Below are 22,478 nucleotides of genomic sequence, written 5' to 3' on the forward strand. Positions count from 1 at the left end.
ACGTCTCACTCCGATGGACTGGATTACTCACACCCCCATTTTATTTTTACAGGCGTTGCCTTATCATTAAATGATGACCTGACCTCGACACCTTGGCACCAGCTGTTCTGACAGGATTATTTCAAAGTGGTTGAGTACTTTCAAAATTATTAAAGTAGTGAGTTGTTAAAATTGCCGCCGGCCTAAAATAATTTCCCTGACAATTGTTAATTGCGTTCCTTTCGCAAATTTAGTTCACCAACGGCCATTGTAATGAAGTTTGCACATGTTCAAATCGGCTTTAACTTTGTGTCTCAAAAATGGCCCTACAAATGTTTTTGTATTGTTACTAAAGTAACGTTAACAACAGGTCATGTACTAATTTTATTATAATCACTGAATCATTGAATTTGATTAAAGGTTGAGGGGAGAATGAAAAGTTTAATACATTACACGCTACGAAAACTCTTTCAGTGCTGGGAGTTTCGTAGCTTGTAATGTAAATAACTATTTCAAACACTAATTATCTTATACTGTTTCTATGGTGCAATTAAGATTACCGCTCTTCTATAAAATACGTCGTCAATCACAATGTACTTTATAATAATACATAAAATACTCTTATCTTGCATTTTAATATCTAGTTATTTTATAAAGTAGCGATATGAGGTAGTTAAAAAATACTAGTGAAATTATTTCATAGTTTAAATTATTATTCTAAGTATAAAATAATGTATCTGTACAAAATAAAGTATGATATTAAAAGTAAAAGGGATGACTGGATGAGGATCATAACCTGGGGAATCAATTCAAAAAAAAATTTTTTGGAATAAACAAAAATTTAGGCATCTTTGGAAAAAATAAATGTAACAATGTTGTATTAAATAAAATATTAATTTTATTTCTTTGCTTAAACATCAACTTAAAAATTTGGTTATTAGCTAAACTATAGTCGTTAAAATATGTACATACAGATGCGCCAGAACTCGCGCTCCAGAGAAAAATTTCAAGTAGGATAGGATACCAGGAGCATGGATAAAATATTTAAAAAAATTATATTTGCCAAAAAATTTTGACATTTATTTTTTGACATTTATCATTTTTTAGGTCTATTTAATGATACTGATGATCTTGTATATGTTTTTTAATAATTATTTAGTAGAGGTACAAAAATTTTGCCAATAAAAGCCACAAATAACATTAAACAGAGTTACAATTCAGGATACAGCTTCCTTGTTTCCTCTTCTAATACTCTCTCTGTAGCAAAAAAACTTGGAAAATTATTTTTCCAACAGAAATAGAGTCAAAGTGCAAAATTTAAATTCTCATAACTTCGTAATTTTTATACATAGAATTTTTTAAATATTTTATACATGTTACCTTAGATGGCATTTTTCTATGGGGCGCGAGTTCTGGCGCACCTTGTATAACTTAATTAATGCCCCAACTTTACGTATGTATTTACCAATGAAAAGCTGTAATCAAAGGCAGTGATGGCTGATGACTTTACACACTTACACTTACACTGTCACATTTTTTGAAATCTCACTTTGAAATTTAGTTGATATTAAAATTTAAACCTAAATTCGGTGTTTTTTACTCAATTCAAACTGGGTACTTCATAATAAAATAATGTAAAACATACACCATAGCCGACTTTATTGTTACATGAAGTTACGGAAAAAATAGTTCAGTGTAATTTTTGCTCTAATACGATTGGTCTGCTGGTTGCTAACATTTTAAAATTGGCGTTCAGCTTACACTTTATGGACTATAATATTGTCTTGAATACCTACATTATTAGTTTTTAAAAATTTGTTGAATTTCTGGAAAGCTCTAATTTTTCTATTTTTTTTTTTTGAGGTGTGTGTGGTTAAAATTATGCCACACATTCTTGAATCACCCTATATACAAGATTATCATTCATCAGTAAGACAATAAGACATAATATACATATAATAAAAGTCAAATGTCAAAAAATAAATTTCAATGTTTTTCTACAGATAGAATTTTTTAACATTTTTTTCATGTTTTCTAGTATCTCATCTTACTTTCCATTTTTATCTGGAGTGCGTATTCTGGAACACTCTGGATTATTGCTACAGACTTATTTTTATTCCTACTGAAAGATGTTTCGTAATGGATTGGATAATAAAGAAACAAAAGCTCCCAAATAAAATGAAAACAGCTGCAATTAGTGCAACTCATGCAAGATTACAAAAAGAAAATATTGATAAATCAATATATTGATAAAAAACAGATATCAGTGTTTACATCAGTTTAATATTTAAACACTGGGGAAGATTGGAAGATATTTCAGATTTATACATACAAGTGGTCACCAAAGAATGTTTAAAAATATATTTTTTTAATGAATTTACTCTGAAATCAAAATCAGCAATGGTTGTACAGGGTTTTTATAAATGATTCTAACGTTCTAAAATTTGCCGTTTTTCATTGTTGAATCCGTTTATAACTTAGTTAAGATATTTTGCAAGATGCCCAGTTGGCTTAATAGGACGCAATAATAAATTTCTTCTCTTTAAGAACCACATAAATTAATAATCTTGTCAGTTTAAAAAAAAATGCAAATGCAATTTGAACGCAAAATTCGTAAATAAACGACTACCAACGTAAAATACATATTTATTACCTAAACTGACAACTTTCACTTTATTTATTGTACAGGTACAGTTATGTATACAGGGTGAGTCTTAACTTATAGGCATAATTTTAGGGAATGATAAGGTGCAGAACCAAAAATTTTAAAAAAACTTCAAATATTTAAAAAAAGCGGCTAAATTTAGGTATAGGGAAAGCTGATGAAAACTCCCTTAAAATAACCCGGTTAATCCAGAAACGCAGTAAAAAATATAACTTTCCATTTAAAATAAGAAAGTTGAGACCGACATCCGGTATAACCGGAAGTGCCGACATCTTGAAAATATTTTCATTTAGGAGGACTTAATGGTTTATGGCTATATATAATAATGCATAGCTTTTATATTGTTACGAATATGCACTACAAAATAGAGGAAGGCGGCGGCATGGGATGTCAGTGACAGTCAGTCATAATTAGTGGAATYGTGAGATCGACGTGAGAAGCGTTTCGTTGAAGATTTGCACTAGATTAAAAAGAATTGTATAACAATATTAATATCATGCAGTTCACACAAAATATTTGTTTCAACTTCATTTTTGGTTTCCATTAAAAAATGTTACTTTAATATGATAAATTAATTAAGTCTGATTCAATTTTAAAATTGTAATTTTTACGTTGGACACTTATAAACCCAACGAAGCAGAACAAAGTCTTATTTTATTTTTAAATTTGATTTTAAAGAACAGCATTGTCATCTTTGCAATATCTATCGAAAAATCTTGAAAAACAATAACAAAAATGTGCTTATCGTTATCAATAAAAATCTGTTTACGTTAATGAAAATACTGTTTGTTACCATTTATTTTCAATTTGGGATAGCGTCTTCTAAAAGATTTTTCGTGTTCTGTTCAGGTGATAATAAACAATGCAATCAACTTATCGTTTTTATTTAATTATTATAAAGGTCAACAATGCACTCGAGCTATATAATAACAAATATTCCAACAGAAATATTTAACCCTTTAATTGAAAGTTATTCCGTTTGTAGATAGCGCACCGATTTGGAGTATATTAGAAGAAATTGTGTTTTTTAATTTCATTTGTAGCTTCAAACATGAAAAGTTTTGCAATTTTGACAGTATGTGTCCTTTTTGGACTTGCTCTAGGGGAGAATCAAGGTAATTATTTTTCTTTATGTTAAATGATAAAAAATACTCTTAAAAATAACACAATTTTAGTTGACTCTCACATTGAGCCTTTTATGTTTGAAGACTTGATTAATAAGACAATTGAAGCTTTGAGACCTGATATTCCCGATCCCTTGAAAATTGCTAATCTCACAATTAAAATTCCTGACGGTATTGATTTATTGACGTAACATTTAGAAGAGCTAGAATTTTGCAACCTTTTACATTTAAAATTTTTAGGGGGGCTGCAAATGTGTCAAATTTTGAACTCACGGGTCTGCAAGGTTTCCAAGTGCCTTATTTGAATCTTGCAGTGGTGGGAATGAGGCTTAATTTTACTTTTGTTCTTCCATCTATCAATTTGTATACAGACTATTGGGGAGACCTTACTGTTGCAAATTTGGTGCCGTTTTACGGATCTGGCAAAGCCAAGTAAGCTTGTATAAAAATTGATTAATTTTTTACTAATTTTTTTAACAGTGTTCATATTTTGAACGCTGAAATTCAAGGAAGCGCTCAAGCCGATCTTAGCCATGGAATTTCGGTCAAAAATCTCCACATTCAACTTTACGTTGGATCAGCCTCTGTGAGTACTTTTTGTTATTACACTTAGAAATGAATGAATTGTATTTGTTTTGATTTTTTTAGTTTGATATTCATGGAGCTCTAGACAACGAAGATTTTAGTCAAATTTTGAGCGCTCTTCTTAACGATTTAGTGGCTTCGTTCATCGATAATCACCAAAAAGTTATTTCTGATATTCTTAGTCCCATCATCGAAGGACTTATCAACGCAATTCTGAGTGGTGGTAATTCATCGACGACGCCCACTTCAGCTACCACCGCATAAGAGGATTTGTTACTGCTTTAAAAACATTTTTTTATTGAAACATTGTAAAATTTGTTAAATAAACCTTATTAGAAATCTAAAAAAGTTAATAAACAACAATATTATTTACAAATTTATATAATCAACGAAATGTGTTATTGAAGTTGACTCTGAGAATTCTAGTCTTGAATCACAAAATTTGTACTGTCACGGAAGATAATTTCTAGTTTGTCTAGTAAAAATTTAATTTTTTAAGTTTTTAAATTGTTTGCAAATAAATTACAGTGATACGTCTGTTTTTAAAATTGGGTCTTTTAGTACTTATCAGAATTATTTTGAGTTTGACAAATGATGACAGTACAAATTTTTGAATCAAGCAAAGACTAAAGTTGTATTTCTCAGAGTGAACTTCGGTGTTTTGTGAAACCTATTAATTGCTGATTAATACACGAGTTTATTGCAATATTTTGGTGTTAAGCGTACTATTGGCCCTTTGCCTATACTAAAATCGTTCATTAATATCATTACTTAACATTTATTTATAATAATGGATGATTTTATACAGGCTGTGTCAGAACTCGCGCTCCAGAGAAAAATTTCAAATATGGTAAGATACCAGGAACTTGGAAAACATTCTATCTTTCAAAAAAATTTGATATTCAATTTTTTACATTTGAAATTTTTTATGTTTATTTAATTATACTGATGATCTTATATACAGGCTGAGTCATTTATAATAAAGACCCTGACCGATTTTTAGACGCAACCCAAAATACATTCCCACAGATAACTTGGCTTCAGTTACGTTTGAAAAATGTAGATTATTAAATTTAAATCAAAGAAATTGTTGATATGTCATTAATTAAATTTGACAGTGTCATGTACTCAAACAACGAAAAAACTGACATGATCTCGATAAGTGGAGAATGCTACAAAAATACTGTGGCTGAATCTGTACTGTCAAACGTACTCTGTAGGATTCCAATTTTTAAAAATAGTCAAAGCTATCACAGGTATGTTTGTTTATACCTTTGAAAAATTTCAAACAGAACATCAATTAACGCATAGTGGTATTGAGAATGTATTTTGGGTTGCGTCTGAAAATCGGTTAGGGTCTTTGTCTGGAAAGACTGTCCGGAAAGTCGTGCACCTTCTTGAAAGGGAGTAATTGGGTAGTCTCTCAGAATCAAAAAACTTTGACATTATTTTTTGACTTTTGACTTTTTTATGCCTATTTAATGATAGGTACTGATGTTATATATGTTTTTTTTTTATAATTATTAAGTAAAGGTATATAAATTTTGTCAATAAAAGGCACAAATAACATTAAGCAGAGTTACAATTTATGATACAGTATCCTTGTTTCCTCTTCTAATAGCTTGGAGCAAAAAAAACTAGGAAAATTATTTTTCCAACAAAAATAAATAATAATAATAATAATAATAGGTAGAATTTTTTTAACATTTTTTTCATGTTCCTGGTATCTTACCTTATATGGCATTTTTCTACTGCGCGCGAGTTCTGGCGCTACCTATAGACATACATTAATAAAGCCCATTAATAAACATTTAACGAAAAAATTGTATTGCATCTATATTTTCTAAATTCCGATTTCAACACGATAGCAATTGTTTTACTTTGAAATGACAAACAAAAAATAAAATTAATTTTTAAAATTGTAATCGCTATTTTAGACCAAAGGTTTTCTTGTATTTTTAAAATTGCGATCCCTATCTATTTATGGTTAAAAAATTTAAACTATTTATTTTAATTTTTAAGAGGACGGAGTAAAGTTCATAATTCGTGGTACTTTGACTCATTTTGTTAATTTTTACAGAAGTCGACTGATGCCATTATTGTTATTCATACTCGTATCAGTAGATATGACCATTGTATCAATAGATTTTTCAGATAAAATTTAGATTGTTTTTTACTAACACTTGAAACGCTTGTACTTTCTGCACCTGTAAGTGGAGACCCAATTTACAGAACAAATCATAAAGATTTTCAGTAAATATGTCGAAATATTGTGCTGTCTTTTTGGCAATAATTTTGTGCGGAAATGCCTCATCTTCGGACATTTCGAGCATCTTAGACGATCTAGGTGAGAATTACAAATATTATGTAATGTGTACTTTAACATCAATCTTTCAGAGCTGGAAGGTGAAATTGAACCATACGCATTTGAAAATACAATCAATGCAACAATTCAAAGTCTCAGAGCAAACTTGCCTGATCCCTTAAATCTTGATCTTACAATTCCTCAACTTACTTTTACCGATGCTCTTATAAAGTAGATACCCTGTGATTTTTTAATATGACTATTTTTATCTTTAAAAATCCTTTACAGTGGTACCCTGGATCTGTCAAATCCCAGTATTATAGGACTACCAACTTTCTTGGTACCTAAATTAAAGTTTCAACTAATTGGGTACAAATTGAATATTACAATTTCGTTCCCCACGCTTCAAGTCAGTCCTATCTATGATACAGATTTGTTTCTCTTGACCGTTTTACCCATTTATGGAAACGGCACGGCAAAGTGAGTACAAAAGCTTTTATATCTGTTTAATCAAAAATGATGAATTCTTTTACAAATAGCGTTTATCTGAATGATCTTAAGTTGGCTATCTATCTTGAACTCAAGACTTCGCCTGCTTTGAAAATTGAAAACTTCCGAATTGTTATAACTTTAAAGGATATAAAGGTAAGATTTTTATGATATTTAACTTTTGTATATCTACTGTAATCGTTTTAGCTTGACATTGAGGGTCTGTTATACGATGAGGAATTCAGTAAATTTGCAAGTTCTGTGGTAACAGGCCTTGCCAATACTTTTATTACTCCTTACATCAATGACAACGCTGACCAAATTAGTGACACACTTAGTCCGATAATCCAAGACCTAATTAACGAAATCATAAGTGGAAACAACAACAACAGCGAAACCAAAACAACACCAACTACTAATGCCCCAGTTACAGATCCAGATTCTGAAGCTAAAGTAACCATCAAAGAATTACACAATCTCTTAAAAAATGCGTTACCTAATATTTTTTGAATATACGAAATAAAATAAAACATAACAAAATTAAAATTGCAATTAATTAAACACAAATAAAAAATAATTTATTTTTTCTCATTTGACAATTTTAATCTAAGTGTTAAAAAATGTTTGTCATTCATTTTCAATGAGTCTAAAATATACATTGGTGATTGGTTCTTGTTTCACTGATATCGCACTGGAGATTTTATCTCTCTGTTAAACAGACATGTTTTTTGCCCCGTTTTGACCCGATTATTTCAAATGGAGTGGTCCCTCTGTTTAACGGACTCTCTCATAAACGGACGCGGACACCCAATTCGGTACGTTGAAAACAAAATCTCTCCTTTAATTAAGCGGACAGCATGTCATGCGCGCATATGTAATTTTATGACTAATCGACGAGAAAATTCCTGGAATCACATACAGAATGCGCCAAAACTCGCGCCCCAGAGAAAATTTTCAAGTAAGATAAGATACCAGAAACATGAAAAAAATGTTTAAAAAATTCAATCTGTCAGAAAATTTTGACAATTAGTTTTTGACATTGGACATTTTTTCATATCTATTTAATGATACTGATGATCTTGTATATGTTTTTTTATACTTATTTAATAAAAGGACAAAAATGTTGCCAATAAAAGCCACAAATAACATTGAACAGAGTGACAATTTAGGATACAGCTTTCTTGTTTCCTTTTTTAATAGCCTATAGCAAAAAAACTTGTAAAATTATTTTTCCAACAGAAATAAATAGAGTCAAAGTACAAACTTTAAACCCTCATAACTTCGAAATTTTTATACCCTGTATACATATTCAGATTCAAACTTCAGCAGTGGTGAAATTCTGTCTATCTTTGTGTTCTTACGTATTACATATAAATACTACTTGTATTAAGTTAACGAAGAAATAGAGAATATTATACAGTATGTCCCCGGATTGAGTTGAAGATAGAAATATGGTGTCGCGGACTTTTTTGTAGCAAATTTTATTCTCTACAATTTTGTTTCTTACACTTGTATATTTAACCATGTTTACAGCGTTCTTAAAAATAATGGCGGAACACAAACTGATAATAATTGTTATAATTTATTTTTAATACTGTTTTCGATATTTTTGAGAATGCTGCGAATACGGTTGAAGATAAAAAAAACCATATCTTATCTTAAATTAATTTTCTGTCTCTTGACCACCGGTAAAAATGAGCCGTATTCGTCGGTTGAGCGTCTTTGAACGTCTTTAGGACCTAAAACATTAAAAATAGAGGTATCACTCGCGGACTTTTTCTTGGAAATTTTATTCTCTACAACATTCTTTTTTTTTCTTTTTTTTTTCTTTAATCGTATTTGTAGCATTTTCAAAAATATGACCGGGGCGCAAATTGCTAAATGTTTTTTAATATAGTTTTCAATAAAATTTTTGCATTACCTTTCTCTCTTATTATTGAGAATTTAATGCTCTATCTGTCTATATTTTTTTATTTGCGTTATGTAAATACAGCCATTTTTTTATTTCATTGCTCTTAAAACTTAAACGGAAAAGGAACAACTGCGCTATATGGCCTCGCTAACGGAACTATCGAGGGACTAACGAGGACGTTTTTTTTTACATCGTGTCGTATCCTAGTCTTTAGGTATCCGTAGATATGTTCCTAAAAAAACAATTGGATTTAAAGTCGGATTTAGACAACTCAATTTTTACAAAATACAGGGAAGTGGCCGCTATAAAATGACCACGACTTTAGATAGCTCGCTTTATACGAAGTGACCCAGAAAGGAGAACGACTGTTGGTAACAGATTTTAAAGTATTTTTGTTAATAATTTGCAAAACTGCAACCGAAAACGGTTTTGCTTGACAAATACTTGACATACAACCCCTCACGATTGTTGAATTGTTGTTAATCAAAAGCTCGATCAAAAGCGTATTCCAATAGTAACTTTTAAAAATTATAGTCATGATTGCCAACAGATTCATTCATTCTGGATCACTTTGTATATTAAACAAATCAATTTAAATATGGGAGTAGAAACAATATTTTGGCTATTAATACAATATTGCAAAATAATGTTTGCATTCTTAAAGCTCAAAAATTAATTTCGAATAGGTATGTTTATAAATACGATGTGTGCTGTTGGTTGCATACATAATGCGCTACAGTTAGTATTTATTATGCTCTCCCACAATTTTAAGTTTAAAATTCTTACTTACAATCATCATAATAAAAAAATAGGCAAAGAATCAAAAGAATCATTCTAATTTGTTTTGTAGTTCCAAAATGTACTACTATTACAAAATTGAAACCTCGTGCACAATGGGAAACGTTTTTAAGTGAAATAGAATACAAAAAATTAATTTCTGCATTAAAGAAAAACATACGCAATTGTGTTATAACTGAATGCTAAAAATTCTAAAACACAAATTTAGACCCAAAAGACTACTATGTTTAATAGAAGCAGTACGAGTTAACCCATACACTTTTAAGTAAAATAAAACAAAATTTCTTTTTGTTTAGTAGTTTTTTTAGTTTAGTAGTTTAAGCCAAATTATTTATTGTGATTGTCATGGCAAGTACCACCGATGGACATAAAAAAACTCAGACAACCGTGACAATTGTATAAGTAAAAAAATCAGAAGTTTGAAACACAATGAGCAAATTTTGGATGCCCCAGCATTTAAATGTTCATCGATGGACAAGAGGAAAACATTTCTAAATTTCTAAAGATTCTTAAATTGTACCTATACAGGGTGTTCGGTCCAGGTCGCCCCGTCTGATGACACCTAAACTTACTTCTTTTTTTCAAAAAGTAAATATTTAAGTAATAATATTTATTTTTGGCTTCCTTAATAAATGTATTAAATTTTTTTAGCACATCCGGTGTTGCCGGAAATGCTACCAAATTTAGTTTTTCAAATGAAACACCTACGTTTTTTTCCTCCAAACAATAATAATTCACATGAAAAATACTGTAAACCACTATTTATTACATTTTGCGTAACACAACAATCCAAAAACATCTTAAATCTGAGAATTTCATAAGAAAATTGGTCGCGTAGCCTGATTTTTTATTTTAAAAGAAAGGTGTGAATAAAAAATGCTTGGATACAGTTTAATTGTTGGTTTGACAAATCTAATTTGTCAGTTGATGAGCGAGTTCTCTTATGGAAACTCTTGGATTTTCTTCGACTGATAACAGAATATTCAGATTTCTATTTTCTTGTTCTTCACAAAAAACCACAGGTTTTTTAGTTTTAAGAAGCCAACCTATTCGTCTCAGTTGTTTCAATTCGACTAAATTTCCAACGATTTGGGTGAACTCTATTTGAGTATTTTTCTTTATACTGTCTTTCAGCTTCCGCTCTATTTTTATTGCACTTAAAAACACTTCAAGCTGATCGTCAATTCAATTCGTCGTAATTAATATCATCCATTATTAAAGATCTCAATAAGATTTATTGACAAATTAGGCTTTGTCAAACTAACAATTAAACGGTATCCAAGCATATTGCTTTTTGCATGAATACCTTGACAAGTAAAATCCGCCTACGTTGCAAAATTTGCAATAAAATTCAAAAATTTTAATTGTTTTCTGAGTGCATTATGTGAAGTACAATGTAATAAATAGTCGTTTACCGTATTTTTCATGCCAATTATTATTGTATCGAGCAAAAAAACATAGGTGTTCCATTTGAAAAACTAAATTTGGTAGCATTTCCGGCTACACCGGAAGTGCCAAAAAATTTGATGCATTTACTAAGAAAACGAAGAATGAATAGTATTATTTGAAAATTTAGTTTTTGAAAAAAAAGTAAGTTTAGGTGTTATAGGCCGGGGCGACTTGGACCAAACACCCTGTATAATTACTCTTAATTAAATACATACATAATTAAATCAATAGTTTTATCGATTGAATGATGAAGAATTAACTGTTTAGAGTTAACTATTATGTTTGTTGAAAAAAATTGTAAGTATAATTATTTTGTAAGCAAAGAATTAAAATTGTATTAAATAAAAAAAGGTGAATGTGATTATTTATTCGCACCTGACTTGCCAAAGTGTTTTAGCCTAGATTTCTGTTATTAGCAAGCAACCTCAAAAATCGTAAACCAAATAAAAATATTATCGTGTAAAAGAAGAAAAACATATTTTTGCATAACACATTTATCTATACTAAATTATCATATAGGTATTCCTTTTCTATGAAAATTAGACTCAATTTTTTTCTGCATATATTTCAGTTTAAAAGCTCAAGTTGATATCGAAAATTCTTAAGGACACTCAATAATTATTTCCATGATATTTGCGATTTTTTGGTGGTTTTGCCCCATCCTGTCATTTTTCTCCCACTCCCATAAGACTTACGAAACTTCCCGAACTCGAACAGGTGAATCCCGAATGGTACCGAATTCTAATTCGTATTTCCCTCTATTTCTCATTTCACGTGTGACTGCTGTTGTGGAGATTGGTGTTTGTTGACTTGAGTGACTTGAGTTTTCGTAAATTGACTTCAGTTCTCCATGTGACTCGAAGATGACTCATTAAGTGTTCTCTCGCGTATTTTCCACCTTTTCTTAAATATGCTCTATTTTAATTCTTCACCTCATCGAAAAAACCAATTTAATTTAGTTGCGGTGACTCATTAGAAGATAATTAGAATTACATCAGTCGCTATAAAAATGGCAGTGTTTGGCAGTTTATGTTTGATTTTTTTGGTTTTGCGTTCAGTGGTGACCATCGAGGATTATTGTTCCTTGAACACATACAGCACCAATGGGACTTTTATGCAATTTACGAAAGAACCCAATGTGGAAGAATTCGCCATCGCGGGGAAATTTAAAGGACTACATTGTTGCGCTAAAGGATATCGCAGCATTGAATGGTTTGTACAGTTTTTATCTTTATTGTATTAATAAATAAGTGGATTAGCCAAATGACTGAAATATTGCAACTTGTCTAAACTTGTCTTTAAAAACCCATCAGTTGGTTCTGACTCATTCTTGAAGATTATGGGTTTGGTAATCTATTTTTTGCAACGAAACTCAGGTAAACCCAAGAACAGATGGGTTTCGAGTACCACCAACGTAAACGAAATCCTTTTTCATGAATCAGATTGATTTGTCTACCGATACGGATTTTTATAGCATGTTAAAACAGTGTTGAATTTCGAGAATCCGTAATGTTATGTCAACATTACGTTAAGTATCAATAACCAATTGATTTTGTTTGGTAAACTTCGGAAGAACAGAGCGGTGTAAATGCTGTCGGCGCGCCGGTAAACGACACATTATTGTTGAATTGGTCATAATAAAAACTATACAGAGTTCTTTTATAAGACAAACTTGTGGATTAAGAGCAAAAATCAAAATTAACAGACACAAAGGTATTTGCTATAAAGTTAGGTACAATTAATTGTCGAAAATAAAAAAACCTATCAACTTTTGTGTTATTCTATTTTAACAATTACCACTATAACAATTAAAGATTTTTATCATATTTTGTAGAAGATATTCCAATATCTTGTTTTTTTTTTAAATGAGTTTGTTTCTAGGTTCTCACTGCCATCACTCTAAATTTTGAACAATATGAAAGCATCAAATTGATGTATCGTTTACGCTATTTTTTTCCTCGAGTAGAAACATTTATTTTTGCGCCGGCCTTAAGACTTGGGACACCCAGTGCAGAATGTCAGTAAAGGTTTTTTTCCTTGAATGAGAATTGATACATTTTAGATTTTAGATTTTATTAGACTCTACATTTTATCAATATAGCATTTTTGCAATAAGGGTTATAGGTATACAGGGTGCGCAAGAACTCGAGTCCCAGAAAAAAATGCCATGTAAGGCAAGACACCAGGAACATGGAAAAAATGTTTAAAAAATTCTATTCTATTTATTTCTGTTGGAAAAATAATTTTCCATGTTTTTTTGCTATAGGCTATTAGAATTAAATACTAATTCTGTTTAGGTAATATTATTTGTCGCTTTTATTGGCAAAATTTTTGTACCTTTACTAAATAATTATTTAAAAAAAACACATACAAGATCATTAGAATCATTAAATGTACATAAAAAATGTCAAATGTCAAAAAATAAATGTCAAATATTTTTAACAGATTTTTTAAACATATTTTTTGTTTCTGGTATCTTATATTGCTTGAAATTTTTCTCTGGGGAGCAAGTTCTGACACACCTTGTATCCCATTGATTTAAAGAAAATTATGCATGTTTATAACACGTTGTTAGTCTGTTTCTGAAAAATTCATTTTTTTCTGTTTCAAGGGATTGGAGGAAAACGCATATTTGCATTATTTTAGCTTAGATTTTCATGTTTTTCTTTGCTTGAATATGAGACAATTTATTTCTCTTTGATATTTGAATCGCTGAGTGGAAAAAGGTAGGCAATTTTAAGCTCCTCTAACTTTTAAATTATTCGAAACTATTTTTTGACTGATTTTATATTGAAAAACGAATGGACTTTATTGAGGTTTGATCGAAGACAATAATAATAATAAATTAAATAAATTTATTTCCGATAGACAAGAAATGTCTATAGTGGATAAATTTTGCAGTGGTATATAATTACAAAATACAGGGTGCGCCAGAACTCGCGCCCCAGAGAAAAATTTCAAGTAACATACTCGTAAGATACCAGGAACATGAAAAAAATGTTAAAAAAATTCTATTTGTCAAAAAAATTTGACATTTATTTTTTGACATTTGTCATTTTTTATGTCTATTTAATGATACTGATGATCCTATACAGGTGCGCCAGAACTCGCGCCCCAGAGAAAAATGCCATATAAGGTGGGATACCAGGAACATGGTAAAAATGTTAAAAAAAAATTATCTATAAAAATTTCGAAGTTATGAGGGTTTAAAGTTTGCACTTTGACTCTATTTGTTTCTGTTGGAAAAATAATTTTCAAAGTTTTTTTGCTATAGGCTATTAAAAGAGGAAACAAGGAAACTGTATCCTAAATTGTATAGTCGTCACCAGGAATATTTGAGATTGACGTATGCAAAGCTTTATTGAGGATTAAGCAGCCTTGCGGTCGGCCGTAATAATTTTTCACTGCTGGTGGTACTACCCTGAAGATTTACAAAAGAGCCGTATTCAGGAATTTTCGTGGTAGGCTTTTAATTTATTACATTTGGGAATTTATATATTAATTTAATATTAAAGTTATAATGCAGATTTGCAAAGAAACAATCTCAAAATATAGCTGAATATTAAAATTAATTTAATTTTTTTTTTATGAAAGTCCAAAAACAAATTTCTGTTACGGACCATCTCTTCCTACAAACCTTTGAAACGTGCCTGTCCTAAGAAATGCAAATTTGTTTATGGCATCTCTACCACAAGTTCCATAAACCACCGTGAGGGGTAATCGTCTTATTCTATAATGAGTCTCAAATATTGTTGGTACCAACTATAACTTTATTCAATGTTATTTGTGGCTTTTATTGACAAAATTTTTGTCTTTTTACTAAATAATTGTAAAAAAAACATATACAAGATCATCAATATCATTAAATAGATATAAAAAATGTCAAATGTCAAAAACTAAATGTCATAATGTTTTGACAGATAGAATTTTTTAAACATTTTTTTCATGTTCCTGGTATCTTACCTTACTTGAAAATTTTCTCTGTGGCGCGAGTTCTGGCGTACCCTGTATGTTTATTTACGATTATTTAATAAAAATACAAAAATTTTGCCAATAAAAGCGACCGATAAGATTACAGAAGTACAGAGTTACAATTTAGGATACAGCTTCCTTGTTTCCTCTTTTAAAAGCCTATAGCAAAAAAACTTGGAAAATTATTTTTCCAACGGAAATAAATATAGAAAAATCATTTTCGTAAGACCTACTAAAAATTTTATGACACATTATAAGAGATTAACCAAACAATGGCTTGAATTTGTAACCCTCCATAAATGGCACGTTCCTTTGCAAGTGTTGCTGCACCCACCAGAATAAAACAGGGCCGTATTTAAAACCAAAGTAGTGGTTGAGTTTTACCAAGATATTATTAAAAAAAAATCTGCTTTATTTAATAATAACTTGTTAATAACCACCTGGCTTTTTTAAATTTCTTAAAATACTTGATTTTCAAATGGCAAAATGGCAACTTTTGTAAAAAATGTTTTGATAAAAATTAAATATAAAATAGTTGTAATTCTTAAATCATAACTTTATAAGGAGAATATAGTAGGTTGCTATTTAAAAATTTTTGCAGAACTCAAAAACAATAGAAAATTTCGAAAAATTTGATTCTTAATAAAACGTCACATTTTTCTAGTAGGTACCTTATTATTCATCAAACAGTTTTTCCAAAAAATAAAAGTTTAAGCAAAAAATGTTTGGTTTTTTACTTTTTATTCACCTGGTATCTACCTATTACACGAAAAAAAAGACAAAAGAAGAACAATTATCAATTTAAACAAACGTACACTATATCCAGAAAGTGGAAGTATTTGTGGCACTTGAAATATGCTTTAAAACACCCTGACTCCATATTTATGACATTCTTGACATATACATCTTCGAGATTATCATCAAAAGTTCTGTAAAAATTAAAAAAAAAGTCCGTATATACCTACCATATAAATATAATAACCGGTAGCTCATATGATACTATTTAAGATATTTATCAAGAAATTTTCTCAGCATATGCACAATTTGTTACCAAAAAAGTGCCAAATTTACACACCGAAGAAACTCACATAATATGTTATTAGAGCCTCACTTATTTGTAACTTGCTGGCGGCAAGAAATAAGTGGCGAGTTTTGGACCAGACCGAACGATTCTTGTTGTGGTCTTTTTTGTGGTTGCAATGTCGAAAAGGAACCGCGAACCCTACCTTGAGGCCGTACAGGTTTCAGATTCGGAAATGATAAGTTTATGGGCTCGAAAATGGTACCACTCCAAATCGTGTTTTAATACAACTTCATTATTACTCCTTGGTGGTCTGACATTCTATAAAATTTTGTTTTTCGGGTGTTAATAATCGTGCAGCAAATATATATTTTTCTTAATGTTAATGCTGGGAAAAAGTACCATTATTCCCACTCAGTTTGTTACCATGTCGTTTAAAAATCCTGTTCGACCATATCCGTTTTCTGTTAACGACCATTAAAAATGCAAATAAAAGAAACGACCATTCAGCTCTGGAAACAAGAATCGCAAGCTGCACTTCTGCAATGCAGCACCGAAAATGTTCACACAAATTCATTTCAATACTGGGAAATTCTTGGACGTCATTGTTACAAAAGCTGCCACACCTCAACCGCAGAAAAATCGCATCTTTTCTCGATTTGAATTTGAAATGATTCTAAAATAAAGTCGCAAAACTTAATTTGTCAGTTCATTGAACGCGTCCGTGACAGGAAAACTCGAGGGTGGCCCCAAGGTGTCAAATATCAGATATCATCCATTTCCGGGCACGAAGTTTGTCACTTGCATCACGTATTCCACGAAATTCTACTATTTTAATATTTATATTAAAATCGATCGGACAATCCGTCGCAAATTCAGGATTTATTTCGAATTTCCGGGAATTTTTGATTGTCATTCGATTATTTATTAAACAGTCGATGACCCATACTGAGCTTAGATACCCAGCAACTTGCCATTTTTATGTTAATTACGATGCGACAACGAAAGCGCAAGTGATATAATATATTCAGAGCACGGGAAATCGCAGACAGTAGACGCTGGGCATAATTCAGGAACGAAGACCCAGTGGTACTTGTTGGTAATCAGATGGTGGACGTCTAGCACGCACCCACAAATATTTAAATCCATTGTTGAATTATTTAAACACGCGGTTGGCTAATAGCCGACTTTTATTGCAGAAATACAATTTATCATCAAATGTTTCCATAAACTTGAGTTTCGATGAAAAACCACGCTCGGTTTCTTCTTATTTATCATACGTCAACAACGACAGCTCATGCACAAAACTGCTTTTTGCGATTTGTGTCAAACAGTCACTTTATTGCAGGATTTGTTCCGTCTAACTTTTTAAATTTTTGTTCTAGTTATCCATGACACTTACATCAGCAGTAGAACGTATTGCGTATCTTTATACTGGAAACATAACCTAACTTATTCTTTGCAATTTTGGTTGTTACCACGTGTGCTGCCTCACATTTTTCTAGATTTTTAGTCTTTTTCAAGACTATACTGTCGATTGTAAATGATTCAAATTCAAATGTGACGTTTGATATTTAGGCAATCTAAAATATAGGGTTCTAGTTACACCATACGTTTCGTTGATAATGTATGTGTCGTGGATAACTAGAGCAGAAATTAAAAAATATTTTTTAGTTTCTGTTGAGGTCATTCCCTCTTATTTTTATTATTATTGATTGTTTCGAGGAACATAAATTATTCATTGTTCTCTTAAATAGTTTCTTAGAGAATAGACATGTCATTTGAGATGAATACCAAACTTGCAAAATTATATGCGATTTAAATTATAAACGGAAAACTGCTTTAGGAGAAATTAAAAACATATAACAAACAAACTATTACTCATACTTCGGCTATTCACCTATTCAATTTTTTAGAAAGTAGAAAGTTGCTACAAATAGCTTATTTTGTCGTCATTTTTGATCAAAATTTATACAAATTGTACAAATTGTATACCCACATACGATCTTCATACTACAATTTATTATATTATCTTGTGAATGCTGAAAATATTTTATGATTTTGTTTTATTACTTCATACTATTAGGTATTATTTTTAATTTAGTAAGATGCAATGCAAAAATAATTCATTTAAAAGTAACGGGTGAGCAACGGAATTTTGTTTTGGCCCTGGCATAGAGAGATGGACATAAACAGGTGCGCCAGAACTCGCGCCCCAGAGAAAATTTTTAAGTAAGGTAAAATACCAGGAACATGAAAAAAATGTTTAAAAAATTCCGTCAATAAATTTTGACATTTGACATTTGACATTTTTTTATATATATTTAATGATACTGATGATCTTGTATATGTTTTTTTACAATTATTTAGTAAAGAGACAAAAATTTTGCCAATAAAAGCCACAAATAACATTGAACAGACTTACAATTTGGGATACAGCTTCCTTGTTTCCTCTTTTAATAGCATATAGCAAAAAAACTTGGAAAATTATTTTTCCAACAGAAATAAATAGTCAAAGTGCAAACTTTAAACCCTCATAACTTCGAAATTTTTATAGATATTTTTTTTTAAATATTTTTCCCATATTCCTGGTATCTTACCTTATATGGCATTTTTCTCTGGGGCGCGAATTCTGGCGCACCTCTATAGTTATTTGAACAACTAGTTTTGAAAGTCATACTTTTTTTCTCTCATCACGCAGATAAGTGCAAAAAAGGACTTTCAAAACGAGTTGTACACAACATTTTTTTGCATAGTGATAACCACAAGAACCCCAAAGACCAAAAAGATATCAATTTGATAAATCAAATCGTAATGTATCCCGAGCTTTTTGTAACGAACTCTATAGAAACTATAGAAATATAACTATAGAAATCGTTTAAAAAAGTATAACTTTCTATATTAATCGTGATGAAAATTCAACTTTCATAATCACTATGCAAAAAAGTCATGTGTAATTTTAATTCTTTAAAATAAAATAGTTAGTTCATTTCAACTGACACTTTTTGACAAATCTTGAAAGCATTACTTTTTGAGATCGCAAGTTCAAATACACAGACAATTTGGCCTCCGAGGTCATGCGAAAATCATCCCTTGTGTTATTTTATTACCACATTTGAAAAACACAATTTTCAAAACTCCTGTTGCTGATCTAGGTTATCTACAACAACAATTATTAACACAATTAAATAAATACATTACGAGATTTAATCTAAATTTAAAATACCGGATAAAGTGGATTGATTAAAAGTACTAACTGCGAGTAGTTCAATTACTCAAAATTAATACCGTGAGATCAAAAATTCTATTGGTCAAGGGTGGTCATGGAATGGAAAACGCCTGTCGTTGCTTATCCTTTTGAAATAATTCTGTCAATGTTTGATCAACTGACAGCGTTACATAACCTACCACAATTATTTTAAAATCCATGACCATCCTTGACCAAGAATTTTTGATCTTACTGTAGAAGACCTACGTGAAAACTTCCAGGGCCCTCTCTGATTTAAAATTTCGTTGCTTGCATTATATTAGAATGAATGCTTTATTCTTTTTACTACTAAGTAAGACTACTAAAAAATTAGAGAAGTATTGCTTAATTTTTTCAAAGTTTAAAAAAAAAAATAACCAAACATCAGAATGGTATTCCGAAATAAAGTTGCGGAATTCATTTCATTTATTGCAAAGTTGGCAACTCTAGCCCGCCACCTCTAGTGTGTGGGCTGTGTCCATGTTGGCAGCAGAAGTAACTAAATTGTGTCAACAAGTAGCTTTTATATGTGAAATATTCTAACTCGACTTTTTCACAATTGTTATTTTTGATAGATACTCGTATGTCCCTAAAAAAACAACAACTCAATTTTTACAAATTTCCACAGGGCCATTATGAATTGACCGCGACTTTAGTTAGCTTTTTGAGTAATTTGAAGAAGAAACGTCTCTGTAAGACACAAAAATGTAGGATACTTTTTGAAATACATATTGACAATTTTTTATGTTAAATACAATTTTTTTCACATTTTCTTGTGATTGTCGGCAAATAACCCTAATTATTTGTCTTTCATTATCCTAAGAGTTAAAGGTTTATAAAACGTTTATAGAAAAATATTCATCTTGACGAATCCATGTTTGTTTTCTTTCCTGAAACATAAATATTGGCAGTCTGATTAAATAAATCGATGCAAAAGGATTTATCTGTTACCTCATTTATTTCTTCGCGAGGAATTCAGCGAATGGCAAGAAAAAAATCATTTAAACATACTTTTCCTAATAAGTTTTTGGAAATATGTTTTCATCGATTACCTTGTAAGTTCTCTGTACCGGGAAACTGTTTCACCGAAAGTGATTCACTGAAAAAACACGTGTGTGTGTGTGAATTGCATTACAAACTGTTAAGTTATTTGACAGAATTAACTCTTTGTCAAGTTTCATCGCTTTGTGTCTAACGGTGCGATTGATTCGATTTTTAATGAAAATATCCATATCAGGATTCTCAGAAGTTTGGTTTATTATTAAACGTTGGTGGTTACCGTCACGAGCTTACCTGACTCCGATCTCTGCTCAGATAATCCAATGAAGAACAATGGTCTTGACGACGCCATTGTTTTTCATTATTATTTATCTGATGATGGCCCAATACTCCGGAAACCATCAATAGCAACAACTAAATCTCACCTTCCGAGGTGTGTAAATGGGTGGCCTCGTCAGCAGGGTAGATTCCTAGAAAGAGGGCGGCGCAAGTCAAAAGCTGTAACGAACGATGACAACGCGTGAAATATGAGAAACCCTCGAAAAACACAATAGGATTATCGCTAGCTGAACATCTCAATGAAGCAGAGTGGTCCCATTATTTTTTTACAGTCACCGTATAATCATACTGTAAACGTCACATGCCACACAAAAAACGATAATAACAGGGATGAGGCTGTGGCGGAGAAGGCGTGTTATTACATGTTGTGATCGAGTTGCTAAATTCACATCAGGTAGTGACCAAGACAAAGCCCCTACACAAAAACAGCCGGACTCAAACGTGTGAGAACATGTTCGAAATTCCTGGGGTTTGTAGACAAGATCTTATCGGGAGGTTCATTCAAAAGCCTTATCGGCTAATTGAGGAATTTGTTTCGAAATGTTTCAGTCAACTGATAAAAAAGTATTGATCAAATTCGTATTACCAGTTTTTTCTCTATTTTTAAACTTGGTTAAATACAGGATGTAACGAAAAGATGGGGACAATGAGTAACCTGAGATTTCTAAGGTCAAAATAAAACGATTTAACCCAACTATCTATCTATCTATGCCAAGTTGTACCGTTTAAAAGTTACAGGACGCCAATAAAATTATAATTTTTTTTCTAAATTAATAATTATTATACAGTATGTTCCCGGATTGAGTTTACAAGAGGAAAAAATTTTTTATCTTTAATTTTACCCCAAAACTGCAAAAGAAACAAAGTTTTTGCTTTAGTTGAAACCAGCAAATCTGTAATTGAATCTTTATTATTCTAACTCAGTAGAAAGAAATAGTACATTACAAGCGAGGTGGTAAATATGGCATCATCCCGAGTGCTTATGTATATATAAAGCACAAGGGGTAATGCCGTTACCACCGAGGTTTGTATGCTATTTTATTCACAATCGCATTATTTTCAGTCAAAAATTTGAGTAAAATAAAATTCTAACAAAGTTAAGGTCCAAATGGCGTTTGATTTTTGACATTTCAGAAATGTCAAAGAAAATATTGAAATAATGAGTTAATCGGATTTAAAATCGTCGAAATGGAGCAGTGTGCTCCCCCAAAAGTAAGAGAAACTGCTACAAAAGCAATTGAATACTAATTTAGCAAAATATTATGCGTAACTTGACAATTTGAAAGAAAAAATTCCCAGTATTTTTGTAATTTTAAGGTTGGCTATCCTACATATTATCGCCCAAGAGAAGTAATATTATTACTCCTCATGAGATTTAATCATGTGTTTCCCAACCTTTAAAAGGTTAGTAATCAGCATATTACATAAGTAATTGTGAATAAAGTTTATTTTTCTCTTGATTTTGGACTAATAATAATTTTTATCCACAATCACTCTATAAAGAGACTTTATTCCACACTTTGGATGCGTATAAAGTACCACTTTATCCACTAGTGGAATAAAGTAACTTTATTCCACTGTTAGTAACCAGCGC

The 22,478-nt window shown here is 30.9% G+C and overlaps 3 protein-coding genes across 3 annotated transcripts in view; all 3 read left to right on the top strand.

Moving 5' to 3' along the window:
* The first annotated feature begins 3,615 nt into the window (after positions 1–3,615).
* On the top strand, positions 3,616–4,701 carry LOC123013246. Its single transcript, XM_044411671.1, has 5 exons — positions 3,616–3,759; positions 3,820–3,955; positions 4,009–4,200; positions 4,249–4,354; positions 4,417–4,701. Exons 1-5 carry the CDS (start codon positions 3,696–3,698, stop codon positions 4,615–4,617), a joined length of 699 nt encoding a protein of 232 aa, XP_044267606.1. The 5' UTR covers positions 3,616–3,695; the 3' UTR covers positions 4,618–4,701.
* A 312-nt stretch (positions 4,702–5,013) lies between these two features.
* LOC123013270 lies at positions 5,014–7,738 on the top strand. Its single transcript, XM_044411702.1, has 6 exons — positions 5,014–5,048; positions 6,586–6,700; positions 6,751–6,889; positions 6,947–7,138; positions 7,198–7,303; positions 7,355–7,738. The coding sequence occupies exons 2-6, from the start codon at positions 6,613–6,615 to the stop codon at positions 7,655–7,657; spliced, it is 828 nt and encodes a 275-aa protein (XP_044267637.1). The 5' UTR covers positions 5,014–5,048; positions 6,586–6,612; the 3' UTR covers positions 7,658–7,738.
* A 4,334-nt stretch (positions 7,739–12,072) lies between these two features.
* The window catches only part of LOC123012583 (X-linked interleukin-1 receptor accessory protein-like 2), a 44,983-nt gene continuing 34,577 nt past the window's right edge, over positions 12,073–22,478 (top strand). Inside the window, exon 1 of the mRNA XM_044410602.1 lies at positions 12,073–12,518. Within this exon, the coding sequence (XP_044266537.1) occupies positions 12,316–12,518 (203 nt within the window). The 5' untranslated portion in view covers positions 12,073–12,315. The remainder of the gene's footprint in view (positions 12,519–22,478) is intronic.

Source organism: Tribolium madens, unplaced genomic scaffold (assembly GCF_015345945.1).
Source record: "Tribolium madens isolate multiple individuals breed KSU strain unplaced genomic scaffold, Tmad_KSU_1.1 Scaffold_96;HRSCAF=242;Tcas5.2_LG5, whole genome shotgun sequence".
NCBI classification, from domain to species: domain Eukaryota; kingdom Metazoa; phylum Arthropoda; class Insecta; order Coleoptera; family Tenebrionidae; genus Tribolium; species Tribolium madens.